At 42.3% G+C, this 21,651-nt stretch overlaps 1 protein-coding gene across 2 annotated transcripts in view; it reads left to right on the forward strand.

Annotated features, from left to right (window-relative positions):
* CHURC1 (churchill domain containing 1) overlaps positions 1-21,651 on the forward strand; it is a 140,225-nt gene that overhangs the window by 58,260 nt on the left and 60,314 nt on the right. For both annotated transcript variants that reach the window (XM_085627230.1, XM_085627229.1), the window contains one exon: positions 1,162-1,297. In XM_085627230.1, the coding sequence (XP_085483356.1) occupies positions 1,162-1,297 (136 nt within the window). The remainder of the gene's footprint in view (positions 1-1,161; positions 1,298-21,651) is intronic.

Raw genomic sequence — 21,651 nt, forward strand, 5'->3', positions numbered from 1 at the left:
TACCCCTCTCGTCCCTCTCCTTTGAAAAACATACATTCCATGTTTTTGGAGAATCCAGCAGCTACCATTTGCTGCTGAGCCACTCCGTTTTCACAAAGCGATGTCATGTACCTTGAAATGTGTTTTTTGTGTTACTACACCTGCCATCTTGGAACAGTAAGAAACAAAACTAATAAAAAGTGGCAGCTGCATCATTCCACATTCACACTAATATGTCATCATGCTGGGCCAACAAAACATAATGACATGTACACATCATTGAGCTGTTTTTCGATTTTTTGGTCAATTTTCGCTGATGCTATACAGCATTGACAAAAAGCATTTCAATTTGCAAACGCTGTACAGCATCAGCAAAAATCATTGACAAAGACAAACTGTTGAAAAGGTGAGACCTATTGGTTTTGTCAATGCTTGTTTGTTTGTTTTTATTCTCCAAACCCCCCTGCTGCCCCCACAATAACTCTCCCCCTCACCGCCCACGCCTGCCCTACCACCTTAGCTAGTCGGCAGCCGCCACTGCTGTGCAGGGATAATAGCCTAGTGATGATGAAAATTCAGACCGGGCCATGATGGAAAACAAATAGTGTTATCAAAATATTCGAGTGTGCTCTTGTGTTCTGGCCAAGGCCAAGTCCTTTCTCAGTGCTGAGGCATTTCTTTATTTGTTGAGGGTTCTTGTAGAGCATTGTGTGTGCACAGGAGAGGGAAAAGAGCCATGAGTAACGTCACTCATGTAGCTGGCAGTGAACAGGGAATTGACAGCATTACTAGTAACATTGGACAGGCCAGTTGACTATACAGCGGTCATGTGACAGTTACACAGTGCTTTAGAACGGAGTGCAATGAGGGGGAGCTGCTTTCCTGTATGGCTCATCTTGCATCTTAACTTATTATTTTTCTTATGGAGCAATCACTTTGAGCGTGACCCCACTGCCGATAGCGCACTAAGCAATCTTTTTTTTCATTTTATTTGAAAATGGTAATGGTGTCTAAAAGATAATGCATCATATCATCTTTGCATTTTATTTTCAGTTACTTCCATAAAACAGTATCATAATCTGGTGTGTTTAGAGTGGAATAATACAACACATAATGCTTGCTTGTGCAATTAAATGATGTTTCTAGTTTAACATATTGGAATCGCGTTATGTTTTTTTCTAGGGCAACATCTGCTTGGAAAATGGATCTTTCCTGCTAAATTATGCATGTTGTGCAGAGTGCAATAAAAGGGATTTTGTGCTGATATCAAACAAGTCAACAATGGAAGAAGATGGAGAAGAGATAATTACCTATGACCGTAAGCTTCCTTTATTTCTCAAATTTTAAGTAATGTTATCCTAAAGTCGCATGTTTTTAAAAGTGTGTATGTATATATGTATGTATGTGTGTGTGTATATATGTGTGGGTGTGTATATATATATGTGTGTGTGTATATATATGTGTGTGTGTGTGTATAGATATATATATTCACTTAAAAAACCATAGGTTTCACACATGTTATAGTTAGCTGGACATTTCACTCGTAAAAAACCAATGAAATTCCCCCGTTATAGTTACTGCAGGCAACTATAACTCACGCGACCGCAATCCTCTGCTGATGACGTCAGATATTACATCACTGTATTTAGACACTTATTTACCCATGTCTTCTTCCATTAATCTTTAGCTATACATATATTACAAATATTTATTTTTCATAAAGACACATATGTCATCAGTGATGTAATATCTGCATCATCAGCAGGGTCCTTCTGTGACCCCCTGACCAAGGCTAGGGGGTCAGGAACTGTCCACTCCACCTTTTTTTTTCACCCCCTCAGACTGCGAGAGACAAAATGGCGGCCGACACTTCCTGGTTTCGACAGATCCGAATGTTTACCGACATCTAACAACCAATCAGAATTGCGCTCGCGCACGGCAGGGTGCGCGCACAGTGCGCGCACGGTGCGCGCGTATAGATATTGATATGCTTTTAAATGCTATTTTCTCAGGAAATACTGAACAGATTTACACCAGACCTGCAAAAGGCACTTCCTTGACCTTATGGCTACCTCTCTGCCAAATTTCACGTAATTCTGTTCAGCCGTTCGGCTGTAGCTGTGTCTAAAGGTCCTATGGAAAATAACATGGGGAAAACGCGTTTTGGGACCCCCCTTTTTTCTTGGCCCCCGCTTGACGAATCACCCCGAGACTTTCAGGGTAGGAGCTGAGCGGAGCGCCCCATTAGTTTTTGAAAATTTCGCGAGGATTCGTCAACCGGCGCCAAAGTTATTCAAAATAGAATTTTGAGATTTCCTATGGAAACTAGGTTGTAACTATAACTATCTACTGGCGACCGCCAGTAGATAATATATATGGGTGTGTGTATATATATATATTCAATGAAAAAACCATAGGTTTCACACATGTTATAGTTAGCTGGAAATTTTACTGATAAAAAACCAATGAAATTCCCCCGTTATAGTTACTGTAGGCAACTATAACTCACGCGACCGCAATCCTCTGCTGATGCTAATACTGTATTTAGACACTTATTTGCCCATGTCTTCTTCCATTAAATTTTAGCTATACATATATTACAAATATTTTTTTTTCATAAAGACACATATGTCATCAGCAGAGGATTGCGGTCGCGTGAGTTATAGTTGCCTACAGTAACTATAACGGGGGAATTTCATTGGTTTTTTATCAGTAAAATTTCAAGCTAACTATAACATGTGTGAAACCTATGGTTTTTTCATTGAATTAGCAAGGTTTTTTAAATGCTAATTCCTAACTATAACGTGTGTGAAACCTATGGTTTTTTCAGTGAATTTGTACGGTTTTTTAAATGCGAAGTTACTTTACGCCATTCGTGGCGTGCACGCCCACTTAACGCAGTTCGTTCCGTGCGCGCGGTGCGCTTCGCGCACCGCGCGCCCACTTTACGCAGTTAGTGCCGTACACGCAAGGTGGGCACGCAGTGCGCTACGCGCACCGCGTGCCCACGTTACGCACCGTGCGCACATGGAGGACATATTATGCGCTTCCTTGTGATAGGTAATCTGTTAAATTTAATTTGTAAGTGATGACAATAATATGCCATGCACAGAGAGTGTTTTTTTTTTTTTTTTATTAAAATTTTTAGCGTAAGCGCACCGTACGCGTACGGTAAGCGTAATCGGCGAAATTTTCAAAAAATAAAAATTTACCGTTTTTGGCCTTGGGGGATCTTTGAGGACTCAACTAACATGGCTATGTGCATGGGTGCTGTCTAAACAGCCCCTTTATATGTTTTTTGCCTTTGTTTACAGCCCCCCCTCAGAGTGCGAGAGAGAAAATGGCGGCCGCCGCTTCCTGGTTTCGACCGATTCGAATGTTTACTTAGATGTAACAGCCAATCAGAATCGCGCTCGCGCACGCCACCGTACGCGTACGGTAAGCTTACGGTAAGCGTACCGTAAGCTGGCTCAGATATATATATTGATTTAAAGGCTATTTTCTCAGAATCTACTGAACAGATTTACACCAAACCTACAAAAGGCACTTCCTTGACCTGAGGACTACCTCTCTGCCAAATTTCTAGTAATTCTGTTCAGCCGTTCGGGCTGTAGCCCTGTCTAAAGGTCCTATGGAAAAATGCATGGGAAAAACGCGTTTTGGGACCCCCCTTTTATCTCAGCCCCCGCTTGACGAATCCCCCCGAGACTTTCAGGGTAGGAGCGGAGCGTAGCGCCCCACCTATTTTGAGAAATTCGCGAGGATTCGTCGACCGGCGCCAAAGTTATTCAAAATAGAATGTTGCGGATTTCCTATGGAAACAGGGTCCTAACTATAACTACCTACTGGCGACCGCCAGTAGGTAATATATATATATATGTGGGTGGGTGTGTGTGTATAAGGGTGTGCGTGTGTATGTATATATATGTGTCTATGTGTGTGTGTGTGTGTGTGTGTGTACATATGTGTTTGTGTATTATATTACCTACTGGCGGTCGCCAGTAGGTAGTTATAGTTAGGACCCCTTTTCCATAGGAAAACCTCAACATTCTATTTTGAATAACTTTGGCGCCGGTCGATGAATCCTCGTGAATTTCTCAAAATAGGTGGGGCGCTACGCTCCGCTCCTACCCTGAAAGTCTCGGGGGGGATTCGTCAAGCGGGGGCTGAGATAAAAGGGGGGTCCCAAAACGCGTTTTTCCCATGCATTTTTCCATAGAACCTTTAGAACGAGCTACAGCCCGAACGGCTGAACAGAATTACTAGAAATTTGGCAGAGAGGTAGTCCCTAGGTCAAGGAAGTGCCTTTTGTAGGTTTGGTGTAAATCTGTTCAGTAGATTCTGAGAAAATAGCCTTTAAATCAATATATATATCTGAGCCCGCTCACGGTACGCTTACCGTACGCTTACCGTAAGCGTACGGTGGCGTGGGCGAGCGCGATTCTGATTGGCTCTTAGATCTTAGTTAACATTCGAATCGGCCGTAACCAGGAAGCGGCGGCCGCCATTTTGTCTCTCGCGCTGAGTGTTGTTTATCAAACAAGATGGCCAAAAACATGTTACGGGGCTGTTTTGACAACTCCCTCCCACATAGTCATGTTGAGGGAGTCCCCAAACATCCCCCAAGAGCAAAAACGGTTTTATTTTTTTTTCGGCAATTTCGCCGAGTACGCTTACCGTACGCTTACCGTAAGCGTACGGTTTAAAAAAAATAAATAAAAAAAACACTATCCACACTTACCCCACCCCCTGTGCTTTTGGTGGCCGTAGGCCACCAAATGTACAGGGCTTATTAATAGGTAAAAAAAACTAAATTTTGGCAACATGAAATTATAAAATCGAAATAAAAAAAACACTATCCACATTGACCCCACCCCCTGTGCAAATGTACAGGGCTTATTAAAGTTGATAAAAACCGTGCACGGAACGAACTGCGTTAAGTGGGCGCGCACGCCTCGAATGGCGTAAAGTAACTTAGCATTTAAAAAACCGTACAAATTCACTGAAAAAACCATAGGTTTCACACACGTTATAGTTAGGAATTAGCATTTAAAAAACCTTGCAAATTCACTGAAAAAACCATAGGTTTCACACATGTTATAGTTAGCGGAAATTTTACTGATAAAAAACCAGTGAAATTGCCCCGTTATAGTTAGTGCTGGCAACGATAACTCACGCGACCGCAATCTTCTGCTGATGACATATGTGTCTTTATGAAAAAAAAATATTTGTAATATATGTATAGCTAAAAATGTATGGAAGAAGACATAGGCAAATAAGTGTCTAAATACAGTATTAGCATCAGCAGAGGATTGCGGTCGCGTGAGTTATAGTTGCCAGCACTAACTATAACGGGGCAATTTCACTGGTTTTTTATCAGTAAAATTTCCGCTAACTATAACATGTGTGAAACCTATGGTTTTTTCAGTGAATTATATATATATATGTATATGTATATATATATATATATATATATGTATATATGTATATGTATATATATATATATACAAACAAATGGTGACTCACTTCGAGAAGCACTCGGGGAAACTTGTAAGGTCACCAGTCTTTATTTCAAGATACAGACGAGTTCAGGAGCTGGTATGTTGAGGCAGCCTTTCGTTTCAGCCCGACGCGTTTCGAAAAATAATTTCTTCCTCAGAGGCTCCCAAAAGGTGTGTGCTCGTTCTTCTCTCCTCTCAGCCTTTATTGAATGTCCCGCCCCTGTATGGGGCTTTCGTCATCTCTTGGCATTGTGGGATTTAGAGTTCCTATCTTCATACATTTCATGCACGATTACTGCTTACGATATTGGCCCGCATTGAGCCCCAGCCACCGTTCAGCGTCTTCATTCTGCCAAGCTTCCCCGCTTTTGCGGTAGGCAAATCCATTCGCGCGGCCCCCTTAGGATCATGGGGTGGTGCATCCTCAGCGGCAGAGCGGCCACTTATAGTTGCAAACAAATGGTGACTCACTTCGAGAAGCACTCGGGGAAACTTGTAAGGTCACCAGCCTTTATTTCAAGATATAGACGAGTTCAGGAGCGGGTATGTTGAGGCAGCCTTTCGTTTCAGCCCGACGCGTTTCGAAAAATAATTTCTTCCTCAGAGGCTCCCTAAAGGTGTGTGCTCGTTCTTCTCTCCCCTCAGCCTTTATTGAATGTCCCGCCCCTGTATGGGGCTTTTGTCATCTCTTGTCATCAGTGATGTCATTTGAGATGTCATCAGTGATGTCATCAGTGATGTCACTGACCATGTCATGAGTGATGTAATATGTGACGTCATCAGCAGTGCATTGCGGGGGCGCGAGTTATAGTTAGCTGAAATTACTATAACAGGGGAATTTCTAGGGTTTTGTACGAGAGAAATGTCCAGCTAACTATAACACCCCTGAAACCTATGGTTTTTTCAGTGAATTTCGAAGGCTTTTTAAATGCCAATTCCTAACTATAACGCCCCTGAAACCTTTGGTTTTTTCAGTGAAAATATATATATATTTTATTTTTTATTTTTTTAAGTAAAATATTTAGCCACTTGGTAAGCATTCTTACCATCGCACCATTAGGACAACATGCCTCTGGTGGTGTATGCTTTGTGGAAATGCGTTTTGATTTTTGGAGAAGCTTTTCAGTCCACGTGGTCTCTTCTACTGCAGGAAGCAGCTAGACTGGGTCTGTGAAGAGCACAGGGCTCCTGCTTTGGGACAAAAGTTCACATCACCTTTGCTATATGTGAAGAATGGGAGGAATTGATAGTAAACGCTTGACACAATTGCTCAAATAGTTATTATAAGGCAGTGGCCAAGAACTATAACAATTTGATAACTCATTAAGAATTTTCATACAAGGGATTTGCTTCTTCCAAGGTAGATGGATCACATAATGAAATTAATTTCTGCACACTATCCTCTACCTGTGAGGGAGATTGATAGAGCGAGACAGAGAAGCAAAAGAAAAAATATTACCCAGCACCAGAGCAGACTTTAGAAGCCTGAGTAATGGAAAGCTTGGAGGCAACCATGCACTGATAGGAGATGTACTCATGGAGAGTACTCAGCCTTGAGAAGCCAGCAAGAGAACTGGTGCATCCAAGATTATTATGGTGATTCCAGTGGGGTGATGCATGACACTCTGCTAAGGGCTGGGACTGTACCAATGCCTGAGGAGCCCTAATTAATTAAGACCATGGTCAGCAAACTGAAGATGGTAAACAGGAGTGGATTTTAAGGCGGTGGGTGCAACCCCAAGTGATTTATAGTTGTGTTCTTACATGTTTGGGAGGCTTCAGGAGATTACATGGGTGCCCAGCTCAGAAACCACTGTGAAGGTAATCAGGCCCTCTGTAATCCCCCTGAAGCTTGGAGTAGATCCTGTTTGTAACTCTGTAAAAATTATGTTGTGGAAAAGTCCTGACTGTAGAGGCATGTAGGTTTTTTAAAAGTTTATATTCAGAGTCCTAGAACTACTGAGAAAGCCCAACATGGGTGCATCCAAGAAGCCATATTTTAGCAGTTCCATAACTAGGTTTCAGGTTCCACTCTGTAGGTGGATAGTGAGGGGGTTTTAGTTTCCCAAATGGTGCACGATGGTGAAAATGTAGGACGTGTGGGATGGCCATCCTCTCCCAAATGCTGAACTCTCCGGCTAATGGCACCTGTAATGAAGGTAGTAGAATCTTAAGTCTCACAATGAAGGGAAAGATTTAGGAAGCAAAAGAAATGTGGACAGCCATGGTACTTTTTCAAGCTATGCTAAACTCCCGTAGGAGTTGCCTACGGCAGTTCTAGCAGAAAGGGAGTCTGAGGAATCCTAGTATTTCCCAAACGATACATGGGAGCTACAGCATCAGCTCTAATGAGAGGTAATTCATATGGGGGCGCAAATGTTTGTCTGGCAACGACCCATCTGCACACACATCACAAAAGAGTAAAAGTCGTATGTTTTGTCAGGCGAGGCTGTATGCATTTTTTCTGGGGGTAATCCAGTACAGATTGATACAAGGTTGACTTTTTAAAAAACATTGTGTTCATTTTTTGCTATATATAGGTTAATTAAGTGACCATGAATGCAGTTCATTTTCATCTTCTGCAGAAGACTCCCATTCCATCCTGTCCCTTAGGATAATGATTGAGCGAGTTTTACCTAAGATGTTAGTGCCATTTTGGGTACTACGAAGAGTGACACCCATCTCCATCTAACGGCCCTCTCCCCACTGGCTTACCATAGAGGTCTGCAACTGAAGCAATATTATCTGGGCACTGAGGGGGAATAAGAATGACATTTTTTGTTTTTTTTTTAATTATAAAATAGCAGTTTCTATACTTGTATAACTAATCATCTAAATTCTGATAGGAGCACAGGGGTAAACATTACACACCATGGGCCTGGTGTGGCAAAGTGCTTTTCCCATTCTGTGTCTATGAGAAAATGCTTTAGTACATATGGCTCCATGTTCTTTAGTATCCAAATCTATCCATCCAGAGAAACTAGAAAGACAACATTTCCAATCCACATTCAGGAAACCTGTAGTCTAATCAAGAAAATGATATGAAGAATCAAGCTACCTCCTGCTATAACCATGGTTGTCTGTAATTGATTCAAGATGTCACCAGTAGGTAACACATTAGCACGCAAAGCCTGCCTGGCTTGTTTTTATCAGTGGTCACTAACTGATAGGCCTTAATCTATGTACACTGAAAAAAGCAGATCAAAACTGATAACGAGGAGGGCTTCCATTTGACAGCAGTGTTAACTACTTGTTTGACATCTATCTACAGATTTCTAGACTCTCTTCATACCACCTGTCCGTTGTCAAGCTTGAAAATGAAAGCTATTTGAAAGGAATAAGAAGATATAATACTACCCTGTGTCTTCATTAGAAACTGGATTTTCCTATTGTTTACCAAAATTATTTATTCTGTGGCAAGAAAAACCTATAGGATCTTTTTATACATTTTTAAAGCTTATCCATATGCCTTGAAGACACTATGTCAGTGAGTTTAAGGCAAAATGTGTGTTTAAACCATAAACCCACTGAGGCCTTCTTAATGTCTTCTTTTCTTGACCCTGTTGCCAAGGGTTTGGAATCAATCACATCAACAACTGAAAGGGCTCCATATGGAAACTAGTCAAACCCTGCTACTTGGATCACCCAACTGACGATCGGAAAAGACACCGAATTGTATATCTTCTTTGTCAAGAAACAGTTCTCCTTATAAGTGTTACCACAGGTCTTGAGGCAGCAGATCACTAATAGTTTGTGTTTTGCCGGTCATGCAGGCTAAATATTGACCCTTGGTACATCTTGGTACCATGTGACAGAACTTTCGATCTGGGTTGAAGGACCTTGAGGACTTGTCAAAATGGAATACACAAATCGTAACCCCACTATCACGCATTCCAAGCTGTTCTGAAAAGGAAGAGTTACCAGTATTCAAGACGTTCTAATGAACAGTGCAGATGGCTGGGGATGCCATCTACTTTCTGAAATCCTCAAGGTCCACAGGACTGGGGAGCCTTTAAGATACAGTGGGTGGAGTCCTCAAGGTGATTGCCCTCTTGAAACAGCAGATTGGCAAATCTGTATATAAAGTTCCACAAAGCCTAGACATCATGCTTGCAGTGCACGGTAGATGGAGACCCACATCTCAGTTATGTCCCCTGACCCTGGATTTATGAATTATTGCACTTTTCTGCACAGCTGGAGTGTATTTGTCCCTGCACCTCTGTCTAGCCTCTTCCTGTAACACCAGAAATCTGGATGTTCAGTCTGGAGTGGAAATGTCTGTCTGTTACAGGCACCTGCAAGACATCAGAGTTTTGAGCACCACTCGATGCAGCTTTCATTTTCAGTAGGCCATGAGTTTTTAGCCTGCCTCAGTGGTGGATAATCCTGGTAATCCACGTGAATGGACCTCTAATGCTGGAGACGGCCATGCCAGAAGCCTTTTGCAAGCCCTGCTGGAGACCTGGATCTTTTTCTGCTAAGATGATTTATATAGTACACCACAGAGATGCTACCATCTGCAGGAGGATGGAATGTTGTACTGAGAAAGGAAATGCTAGTTGCTCTAAGCAGTTGATGTGCATGTTCAGTTCCCGAGCAGGCCATCTGTGTCCATTAGCAATATGTTCACAGTAAGCTCCCCCGTGCGTCCTGCTCTCATGTGATCCTGTGAAAAGGTCAGCAGTACCTTTAAAATTTGCCATACATTCAGGCCTCTTTTTACTCCATTCACCAATTGAGTTCTTCAAGAGTGGATCCTTCTGAATCTGCAATCTCTATCGAGCCTTGTAATGCAGGGGACCTTAAAATGGTCATAATAAAGGAAGAGACACAACTTAGTATCCAGACTTGTCTTCTGAGGGAGATACACTCTCTTTCTAGAACCAGGCAAAAAAGACATACTATTGAAATGCATCTTCTAAATCGGATCTTCCAGATGAGGCAAGAACATTTCTATGACGAAGCCCAGGAAACCCATCTTCTGATACTGCATTAAACTTGACTTCTCAGAATTTATCACAAATCAAGGGCATACAGAAGTTCCATTGCGTTTGTGCATACATGTGGAGGGATTGATGGTGATGGCTCTGTAACATGAAGAGCCTGTCTTCTAGATCATACAAACCCATCAAGTTGTGAGGATGGTAGTTACCAGCTTTATTCGTTTTTTTTAAGAACTAAGGGATTACCACCGGGAGCGTGGCCAAGATGGCGCCGGAGCGGATGCTCGATGAAGAGCTCCGTCTTAGCCTGGGTATAGAATCCTGAAAATATCAGTGGAGCAGCCGCCCCTACCTGCAATCACAACAGCCTGTCCACTGGTCTGGGCCCCCTAAAGACAGCAGATAGCTCTGGACTCGGGCAGACCCGGGGAAAGCCTGACAACATACTGCAGGTGTGCCACGAGGGGAGGTGCAAGTCCTGTGAATGGGTGCCCCTGTCTAGGAGTGAAGTCCCCGCCTTGCCCGCAACTCGACAGGGGTACTGGCCGGGGCCTGTGCCACAGACTACTGGAGCGAAGGCCAGAAGAAGAGGCGCCCGAGTGACGGCACCACGGAGTCAACGGGCCGTCACCACGAGAAGCTGAGAGAGCTGGTGCGGATGAAAGGTGGGACCTGCAGGCTGCCGATGAAAGGTGGGACCCGGAGGCTGCCGAAAAGAAGCCACGGGGACGTAGGAGGGGCTGCTGCCAGGTCTGGGGCCGGACTGAAGTGTAAAGAAGCGCGTTCGCGCTAAGTACTGGCTTGCGGAGGCCCCACCACCGGAGGGCTGGGCAAGGCCCCGGCAGAGAGAAAATACAGCCGGAGGCTGAGAGAATTGCCGTGACCGTGTAAAAATGAGGGTAAAGGAAAACGAAGCCAACTTGTAAATGAAATCCAGAGATCGTTAGCCTTTGTTTGAAGTTTGTTTATTCTTGAGGCTTGAAAGGAAGTCACTGGAGCACGTCTGTTGCGGTAGAAATCCAACTGCTCACCTAGTCATTCAGTTTGGAATCCTCTACCGCAACAGAGGCACGACACGAGCACCCCTTGAAAGTAAACATGCTTCCAAGAAGCGCACGCCACAGAACAAAGAATATACAGAAGAGATCTGACATCACAGTGAAACAACTTGCATCATCTACTTACGTACTCTACATCATCTCCCTTTTTTTAATAAAAGAAAACAAGCTGTCAACATAAGAAAAACTAAGACAAATAAAAATCCTTAAATTTTGCAGGGAATGAACAGTTCCTTGTAGGTCTGAATGATACAGATGTTGTGGGTGTGGCAGAATCATAATTGATCTGTGAATCAGATACTTGGGAAGTGGATCGAGTTGGGCTGCAAGGAGAGATTTGAAAGGATTGCGTGTGAGAACTGTCAGAAGGTGAGCAAATGGGGAAATTAGAACTTTGAAAGGATTGTGTGTGAGAATTGTCAGAAGGTGAACCAATGGGGAAATGAGAACAACAAGACGAATCAAAAGAGTGTTTAGTCATCCTAATTCTATTAGCTTGTTCAGAGGAAAGTTCAACTATAGCCCTTTTATTCCACCACCCCTTTTTATCCCAAAAAACTGACCCCTTTGCAACTTTTAGAATTTGTGTGGGCAAGGAAAATTTCGAAACACCTTTACTAACTCTACATGGATTTTTGATCATCACCCAATCACCAACTTTGAATGTATGTACGGCATGTTTAACTACAGAATCAAAATTTCTCCTTTGTACTTCCTGTTGCAACAAGACATTTCTTCTAAGAATATGCTTATCATTACAAACTAAACAATTTCTGTCTTTACCTGAAAGACCTTTTATCCAAGATGGGCAAATGTTCCCATTAGGATTCCTTCTTTTCAGTAATCTAAAGGGAGAAATGCCCGTAGTGGAATGAGGGGTAACAATGTATGACCAAATCTTTTTTCTTAGAAAGTCTTCCACATCAACATTGGTAGAAATAGCAGACTGAATACCCTCCTTAATAAATCTATTCATTCTCTCAATAAGACCGTTCGAGGAAGGAGAATACAATGCCACCCTTAGATGCTTAATGTCATGTGCATTAAAATACTCTTGCATTAAAGAAGAACAGAAATGTGACCCATTATCCGTTACAATTTATTTTGGTGACCTCTCCGCTAGAAAAACTCTGTTAAGAAATTTGATGACAGTATGAGAATTTGGAGTTTCACAAAAATCAAAATCAACCCATTTTGAATGATAATCAATGAGAGTAATGATAAACCTTCTATGCTGAGGTAAAACAACAAAAGGACCAGCGAAATCAATAGCAATTCTAGACCAAGGCTCCTCAGGCAAAGGAACACAGTGTAAAGGAGGATGAGATGTCTTCCAATGTTTATCTGAAACCAAACGTGTATTGCAATTGTTAATCCAATTAGATATATCTCCATCTAGACCTGGCCACCAAAAGTGTTCTTTAAGTTTTCTTGAAGTGGCACCAACTCCTAAATGTCCTTCATGAGCTGCATGAAAAAGTTTGTTTCTAAAAATGGATGGAGGAACACATTGATCTCCCCAAAAAATCACATCATTGACAATTGATAAATCATTAGACACTTGAGCAAATGATTTTAAGGGAGATGGAAGGGAACGCTCTTTGGGCCAACCAGATATAATTATGTTCTTAACAGCAGAAAGAGTGGCATCATCACCATAAGCTTTGACCCAATCTGAACGTGAGATACTAAAAGGAGACAGAATCAAATCCTCAATTGAAGCAACAACACATTCTACATCATCAAAACTTGAATCAGATGAATTGTCTTTTAAGGATAACCTGGAAAGACAATCTGCTCTCACATTATGTCCTCCCGAAATGTGTTGTATTTTAAAGTTAAATTCATGTAATCTTGACAAAATTCTTACTAACCTGGCTGAGGCCTTACCAGTGCCATTTCCATTGAGGAGGTGCAACAAGGGTTTATGGTCACTAAGGAGAATGAAATGTGAACCCCAGATATAGGTTTTACATTTTTCTACTGCCCATGTGCAGGCTAAAGCTTCTCTCTCAATAGTGCTATAATTTCTTTCAGCACTACTCAGAGATCTGGAAGCAAACCCTATGGTATGCTCTCTTGAACCTATCCATTGACAAAGGACTGCGCCCAATCCATGTTGACTGGCATCAACCGAGATTGTACACTTTAATCCTGGGGTAAAAGATGATAGAACAGGAGCCTCAATTAGGACTTTCTTAACTAGGTTAAACGCATCATCAACCTCACTTGACCAATTAAATGTCTCATTTTTCTTGAGAAGAGCACGCAAAGGCTGAACAATCTGGGAGTAACCCTGGATAATCCGAGAATAATACTCTGTTAATCCTAAAAAAGATTTCAGTGAATCTTTATCAGAGGGAATTGGTACATTTGAAATCGCCTGAGTAAGTGAAAATTTTGTATTTATTCCATTTTCTGAGAGAGAGTGACCCAAATAATCTACTTCCTTTTCAAAAAATCTACATTTGTCTTTCCCTAACGTTACACCAACCTCCTTAAAGCGGGATAAAACTGCTTTCAGAGTGTGAATATGATCGATCTCATTGTTTGAAAAAATAAGAACGTCATCCTGGTAGGCTTGTACAGATGGTATATCTTTAAGTAGGTCATCCATAAATTTCTGGAAAACGCTGGCTGCAGAAGCCAAGCCAAAAGGAAGTCTTAAATATTTATATGCTCCGAAAGGAGTGCTAAATGTAGTAAGCTCAGATGACGATGATGACAAAGGAATTTGGTGATATGTACTCCGTAGATCAAGCAAAGTAAAACATTTTGCACCAGATATACCAGTGAGTAAATCTTGAATTTTTGGGAGAGGATGACAGTCCATGATTATATTCTGATTTAATGAGCGATGGTCAGCAGACAAACTAATGCTAGAGTCCTTCTTTTTAACGATAACTATAGGACTGACTCATTGTGAAGAGTTAGTTGTCTCAATTATACCTTCAGAGACCATTTTATCTAATAATTTTTTAAGATCCTCTTGAACATTTAAGGGTATTGTTCTTAATTTGTGCATAACTGGGATTGCGCCTGGTTTGAGCCTAATTAAGTGCTCATAGTTTTTGATTTTCCCAACTGACTCTTTGAATACCTCTGGAAACTCTGAAATAATACCACTAACTAGATCACTTAAATTTTCTGAAACTAATGAAATGGATACATCATTAACCTGTACTGGAGAATCAGAACCTGGAACTAGCTTAAGTCCCATTTTCGCAAGATCTTGCCAACCCACAATACATCTTCCTTCAATTGCAACATATACTTTAGTGCAAATGCACCTTCCCAAACATGTCACATCACCCATAAAGTAACCCAACATGTCGATGTCTTTGCCACCATAACCCTTTGGAACAATATCCAAAGGATGTAATTTCATGGAATGAGATGACCAATGAAGATTAAATAAAACATCAGAAATTATGGTTACAGGTGCACCAGAGTCTGCCATCATATTAAAAGAAATGTTATTAATCATAACTTTGCACGTAGGTTCTTTTGCACGACTATTCACTGAAGACTCTCCATCAGTATCAATTGCAAGAATGATCTTTTTCTCTAAAGACTGCGACACAATATTAACAGTATTAATATCCAGATTTTGCATAGATGAGTCAACAGAAGCAATTTTTATGTCTGGGTATTCCATTGAAGAGACAGCACTGACTTGAACAAATCTCTTGCTCCTACAAACTGTGTAAAAATGACCAATCTTTTGACAATTAGAACATTTCTTTCCAAGGGCCTGGCAAATAGGACTGTTCCCAAGATGTGTTCTTGACCCACATCTGTAGCATGAAGAAGTTATTCTCCTCTGAAACGGTTTTACAAAAGGTCTAACAAATTTGTTTTTTGTAGAAATGGCATTGACTTCTGATCCATTCTGTGAACTTGTTGACAAAGCTGTTTCTTGTGAGATGCATTGTGATGAAATAATAGATCGCTCAATGCTTTTAGCCATATCTATTACCTCTGATAATGTTGGATCACGGCAGCTTAAAATTCTTTCTTGTATTTGTTTATGATAACATTTGTATACAAATTGATCCCTGATGACTATATCAAGATAAGCATCAAAATTGCATTCTGCTGCTAAATTTCTGAGAGCCGAAATAAACTCTTCCACTGTTTCATTTGGCTCTTGTTTTCTTCTCATAAAATTGTATCGTTCAAGCATAACATTTGGTTGTTCCAGAATTTTTTTGTTCAGTCTTTGAACTGCATCCGAAAAAACATTCCATCCATCTCCATTTCCAGGCGGGGGAATACCGGGAAGAAGGTTATCAAATTTCCCGTCCCGCTTTTCCCAAGTGACTATACAAAATTGCTAACTTTCTTTGAGCAGAATAATCATCAGCATCAATTGCAACCAAATAACTCTGGAAACTACGAAACTAGGTTTTCCATATTTCTCTTGGTTTCCCAGAGACAGGAAGAAACTGTTCCAGAAGTACGATCTGTTGATTTGTTGCCATTCTATTGTCTTGTATTAACACAAACTTATATTTAAAAACTTTCAATAAAGTTACTGCTTTAAATAAGTGTTATTGACAAAATGAAAATTAAGTAAAATATTTCTGTATTATCTCCTTTTAAAATTATTATTTCTTCTCTCTTCTGTAAATTATAATTAAGATTTAAAATACCTTATGTACTTTTCTGCAAAGTTTCCCTCTTTTACTCGTTAAAAGAGACTTTTCTTTCTTCTTTTTATTTATGTAGCCTTTAAATCACGAAATTATTTGGTGTGTATATCGCTGAAGAATATACACAATGCGCCAGCTCGTACAAAGTTATCTCCTTTCCGATCTTTGTTTGTCCGATCGGAGACTCTGTGGTCATAGAAACGACTCTTTTATGCTTCAGAATGGCCGCCGGTACGTGCACGATGACGTGCACGTTGTATTTCGTTGTGGTGGTTGCTGGGATACCAGGTTGTGAGCGCGAGACATCTGATGAGGGTGTGAGCCAGAAAAGGCAAAGCACTCATAAATCCGCCATTTGCCCCACAGAAATGGTACAGGAACGCGGGTAAGCTCTCCAAAAACCTTTTCACGCTGCCGTCCACAATCCACGTTTCTTTTGTAACGGTGATGCGTGCAAGTCTTGTGAAGTCTTCCATTCGTTAAAATCGTCGCCAAAATGTAAAGATGAGGGTAAAGGAAAACAAAGCCAACTTGTAAATGAAATCCAGAGATCGTTAGCCTTTGTTTGAAGTTTGTTTATTCTTGAGGCTTGAAAGGAAGTCACTGGAGCACGTCTGTTGCGGTAGAAATCCAACTGCTCACCTAGTCCTTCAGTTTGGAATCCTCTACCACAACAGAGGCATGACACGAGCACCCCTTGAAAGTAAACATGCTTTCAAGAAGCGCACGCCACAGAACAAAGAATATACAGAAGAGATCTGACATCACAGTGAAACAACTTGCATCATCTACTTACGTACTCTACAGACCGCACCACCTGGGGCAAGCAGCCAGGAATTTACAGGTAAAAGCCGCTACCTGAGTGTCATACCCTGGTCCCAGCAGTGGCTGCAAGAGAAGCAGGGACCGGCTCTCTGTCGCAAGATGCCTGGGCGGCAGCCATGCAGTGACGCGCCCTGGATGACGAGCCTCTGCGCCATTGGGCTGATGATGCAGATACAGAGGCAATAATAGACAACAGCAGAAGCGGTAAGTAGAGCCCCACTGCAAGGCCCAAGGGATAGTAGGAGACTAGAGGTGGAGCCACTGCAGCACCCAGAGCAGGAACCGCAATGCAAGGTAGATCGATAATGCCTGGCACCTACCCACCTAGAGTCCCGACGGACCTCTGAGATGACGCAGAAGGCAACGGTCATGTTTGCGGGGTGGACAGGACCGAAGGAGACTCCCTACACGTGGGGCTGCTCACCCTGTTAACTATAGGGACCTGGGATATGCCTGGGGAGTCGTCTGGGGCTAGTCGGGCTACCGAAGAAAAATGGCTATGGCCTGTTGGGAACCTGATGAATAAACCCTACGGGCTCTGAAGGAATGGGTAGTCTGATCAGGTGGCCCCAGACAGCACTACACATTTGGTGAATCTGATTGGCACGAGCAACCACAGAGCATGTAAAGCACAGAGCCCCCTGTGCACCTTTGGTGCATTTATGTTGGTGGCTGCCACTAGCTCCAGACCAGGAAAGGGAAATTAACTGCCTAAGAGCGCGACCAGCACCACCAAGTTGAGGGAAACACATATGGAGCAAAGACATCTGTGAACTAAGAGTTGGAGCAACGCATATAATCGGATGTCGACCCAAAAGACCTGGCTGGGACGGTACTGTGCTGTGAGAGCCTGATCTAGGAGCAGTATAGTCTCCCTACAGTACAGTGTGCCTAAGACGAGCCTAACTTTGCAGCTAATTAGACACTGAAGAGCGAGCTGTAATCGCACGTTAGTGGGCAAGATGGGAAAACCCAGACCAAAACAGGGGAGTAGTCCGCCGGACAGAGGAGAACCCTCCCAGGGCACCTTAGGTACTGAAATGGAAGAGGTAGATGCACACAAACAATCCATACATACACATCTGGACAAAATACTGGCTGCTATAGCAGACACAAAAAACACTCAACTGAGAAATATCGGGACCATGTCCGGGGGGCCTGTCTACTACAGGCTGAGCACCACAAGCTGGTGGACAGATTGAAGGAAGTTGAACTAGCACTGGAAGAGATACAACCAGAATAAAAAACGTCATCTCACAGACTGGACGATCTAACCAGTAGAGTGGCAACCCTTGAATGGCAGGCCAAAGACGCAGAAGGTCGTAATCGCCGCAATAACATTAGAGTGGTGAGGGTTCCAGAGGGAACAGATATGGTAACCTTCTTGGAAGACTGGCTCCAGAAGACAGTAACCCCGGGATCACTCTTTCTTCACACTAGAAATAGTGCACAGGGTCCCATCACAACCTCTGGCACCCGGGCAACCCCCACACCCTGTGGTGGCAAGACTGTTATACTATAGAGACTGGGATGCCATAATCCAACACTGATGCACGCATGGCACATACGTGATAGATAACAACAAGGTGTCAGTATTTCCCATTTTTACAGCATAGGTACAAACACAACGTGCTTCGTTTCAAGAGGCCAAGAAAGCACTGCGAGCAGAAGGTATGCAATATTGCCTGCAGTTCCCGGCCCGTCTTAGAATACAGGTGGACGGAAAGGTGAACTTTTATGACTCCCGGAGGAGGTATGGATGTGGCTGGAAAGCTACAAGACAGGCGTACAGTCTCCAAGACCGCGGAAAGACACAATAGCGGCTACTAAACAGAAACTTAGGTGGCTGCAAAGATCTACACAACAAATCACTGTGCAAAAGCCTAGCTCATCTCAGACAGCACGTTAACAACAAGCAGCACTGAAAGTAGTGGCAGAGGTACTATCGACACCTTTAGCGGAATGTGGTAAATATTTCATTACCGGTACTATTTTTTTATGCGGTAAAATCTATTCAGAATAACTCAGTAAATATAAGAGGCAGAATCCGTGGTATTAGAGGTTTTAAAAGGCTTTATTCCTATACAAAGGAATACAATTCGAATTGTAGGCATTCTATTCCATCACCACGAAAGTTCAGGAAGGAAGGGCATACATTATTGACAGATAGGCAGTTTTATAGAAAATACATTACAGTGAAACAGATGCAAGAGGCGTAACAGCTGATAGTATAGATAAAAGGTGCATACGTAGCTAATAGAGGCGGTCATATGGGCGTAATTTAATAAACGTCATCATACATGATGTCACAAGTGGGTGGATCCATAAGAGAATCCTGCAGTGTCAGCAGAAATATTTGGCAGAGATGCGCGCGCAGCCGCATGACGTGTGATTGACGTGCAACTAGAGGGTGAAGGGGACTTGACATTTAGCTCTATATGTGGAGACAGAAGTCTGGGGGTCGTGTCAACCTAATCCCAAATCATATCTAATATCCTATGTTTAAAGAACTGTGTTATCCAAAAAGAGAGGTCTCTAGGATAGAATCTATTCTATACTGACTGTTAGTGCGTGTACAAGCGTCTAAGTGTCTACACTAGATGCGAGGGGGTAGGAATATTCCATGGTAACGGGGCTATGAATTACTTGCATGAGGACAGCGAGGCCTGGTCCTTTGCACGGTAGCTGGAGGAATGTTTACCTAAACTACTAGACAGGAATGCATCGGATGAGGAGCGGAGTAGATAATCTTGAAGGTGAAATACAGTTTTTGGCAGGCGACAGGCTGGATCAGGCACCGTTAGCCGCGCAGGGAGTAGGACAAAGTTCATGGATACAGATGCAGGCTCAGACTGGAGCTTTCAGAAGCAGAAGGCAGGAAAAGGCTTGATGACAGAATTCAGGGCCTACTCGCCCGAATCTGTAGAATGTGGAAAGTGAACCACATAAAGTCGGTGGCCTTTCATACTTAGGAATGGAATATCTGACCCATTCATGGTGGATCTGAAAGAGGACATGTTGACGGTGGACGCACATATATTTGCGTCTTCAAAACTGGAGCAGGAGGGAACATACATGTACTTATAGCATGCACATGGAGCCGTTGGGGTCTACGATAGGGGACATAACTGATCACAAAATTCATATTTCCTCATTCCCTCCTTGTCCCCTACGGACCCTCAGGAGATATCGATCTTCATCAATCCATCGATCTGTTCATATAGCATCATTTGTTCTTCTTTCTTCTTCCGGGATTTTGAACGAAAACTTGGATGTGGGATACACGAGGTGGCACACAGACCACAAATCGCTGGCCCACATTGTAGACATAAGCAGCAACTGAATAGTATGAGAAAGCCAATACCTAGGAAGGATAGGATTCTCCATCCCCAGGCTGACAACACGCCCCAGAACCAAGACTGCTCTTCTGTTAAATTGCCTAAGGCGGAAATAGTTTCGTTCACTACTGCTTCAAGGGTTCTGGTTAATCTACGTATCAGCTTACTATTAGTGACTGTACCTATATAGGGAAAGAAAACTTTATTGAAATCTGTGTATTTTTCCCATGCTGTTTCAGTGTAATCGACAATTGGGAGATCTCTCTGTTGTCTATTGTGTACTAAATGGGTATTTCTATGATAATCAGGAGGAGCTAGGAAAACAGGTGGTAGAAGGAATGCTATGTAACAGGTACCATCCCAATCTAGAGGTAGACGTATATATGCGGTCTGGCCACATATAAAGTAGGAATGACGAGAAGCTCTAAATGTAGACTTGCCTTGATCACTGAATTTTATTACAGTGGTGCATTTACTATGGCCCATGTGTATGGAACCATTCTTTCTTACACATAATTCCCCTTTTACTGGGAATACTGACATGGCGGGCAAGATTGGTGTAGCTTCAGATTCAACGTTCAGGATCATACGGTTAAGTGTAAAATTACCTAATCTATATACTTCATTTTCTAGATCAGTTCCTGTTCTTTTGGGAAGTCCCTCCTTGTTGGGGTAGCAGACTTTGAGCAAAACTAAGTTCAGGTTTCCCCATACCCAGTTGTCTTGATAAACTGCGGAATTTGAATCTAGGGAATTAATCAAACTAAACCATGCTCCACAGGAGCCATTGTGTGTGAACGGATAGGGAAAGAGGGGCAAAACTCCCTTATAGTTCTGATAGGGAGGGAGTCGGCCGCATATCCAACAATTTGTGGCATTGCTGGTTTGATGGGAATGATGTAACATACTAATGAATGTGTTGTTGCGCAGCGCAAATCTATAGGACAACTCATGCGGAGGTAATTCGCTAAAAGAATGTTCTGCAGTTACATTGTAAGCACGCTTAAGAATAGGGTAATACATGTGCAATAGTATGCTGACAATGATGATCAGAAGACTTAGAAAAAACAAAATTAATAATGTTACTGTGCAGTGACTACGAAATGATTTACAATACGCATGCCTTTTAAGCTGCATCTGATGATTTCTTTCTCTATTCCGGTCTAGAGGATACATGTCAGAGACAAATTCAACCGATTCACCTTGGAGAGGACTTAAACAATCAAATTGTCTGACTTACTAGACCTTAATTTTAGTTTGTAAAGTTCTGAGTTTGTCTGCTCAACCAAGGGGAGCTTTGAGTCTGTCTGTGAGGAAATACAGGGTTGAGTATTCACACTGGATGGTAGTCC

Source organism: Triturus cristatus, chromosome 9, assembly GCF_964204655.1.
Source record: "Triturus cristatus chromosome 9, aTriCri1.1, whole genome shotgun sequence".
In the NCBI taxonomy this organism is placed as follows: Eukaryota; Metazoa; Chordata; class Amphibia; order Caudata; family Salamandridae; genus Triturus; species Triturus cristatus.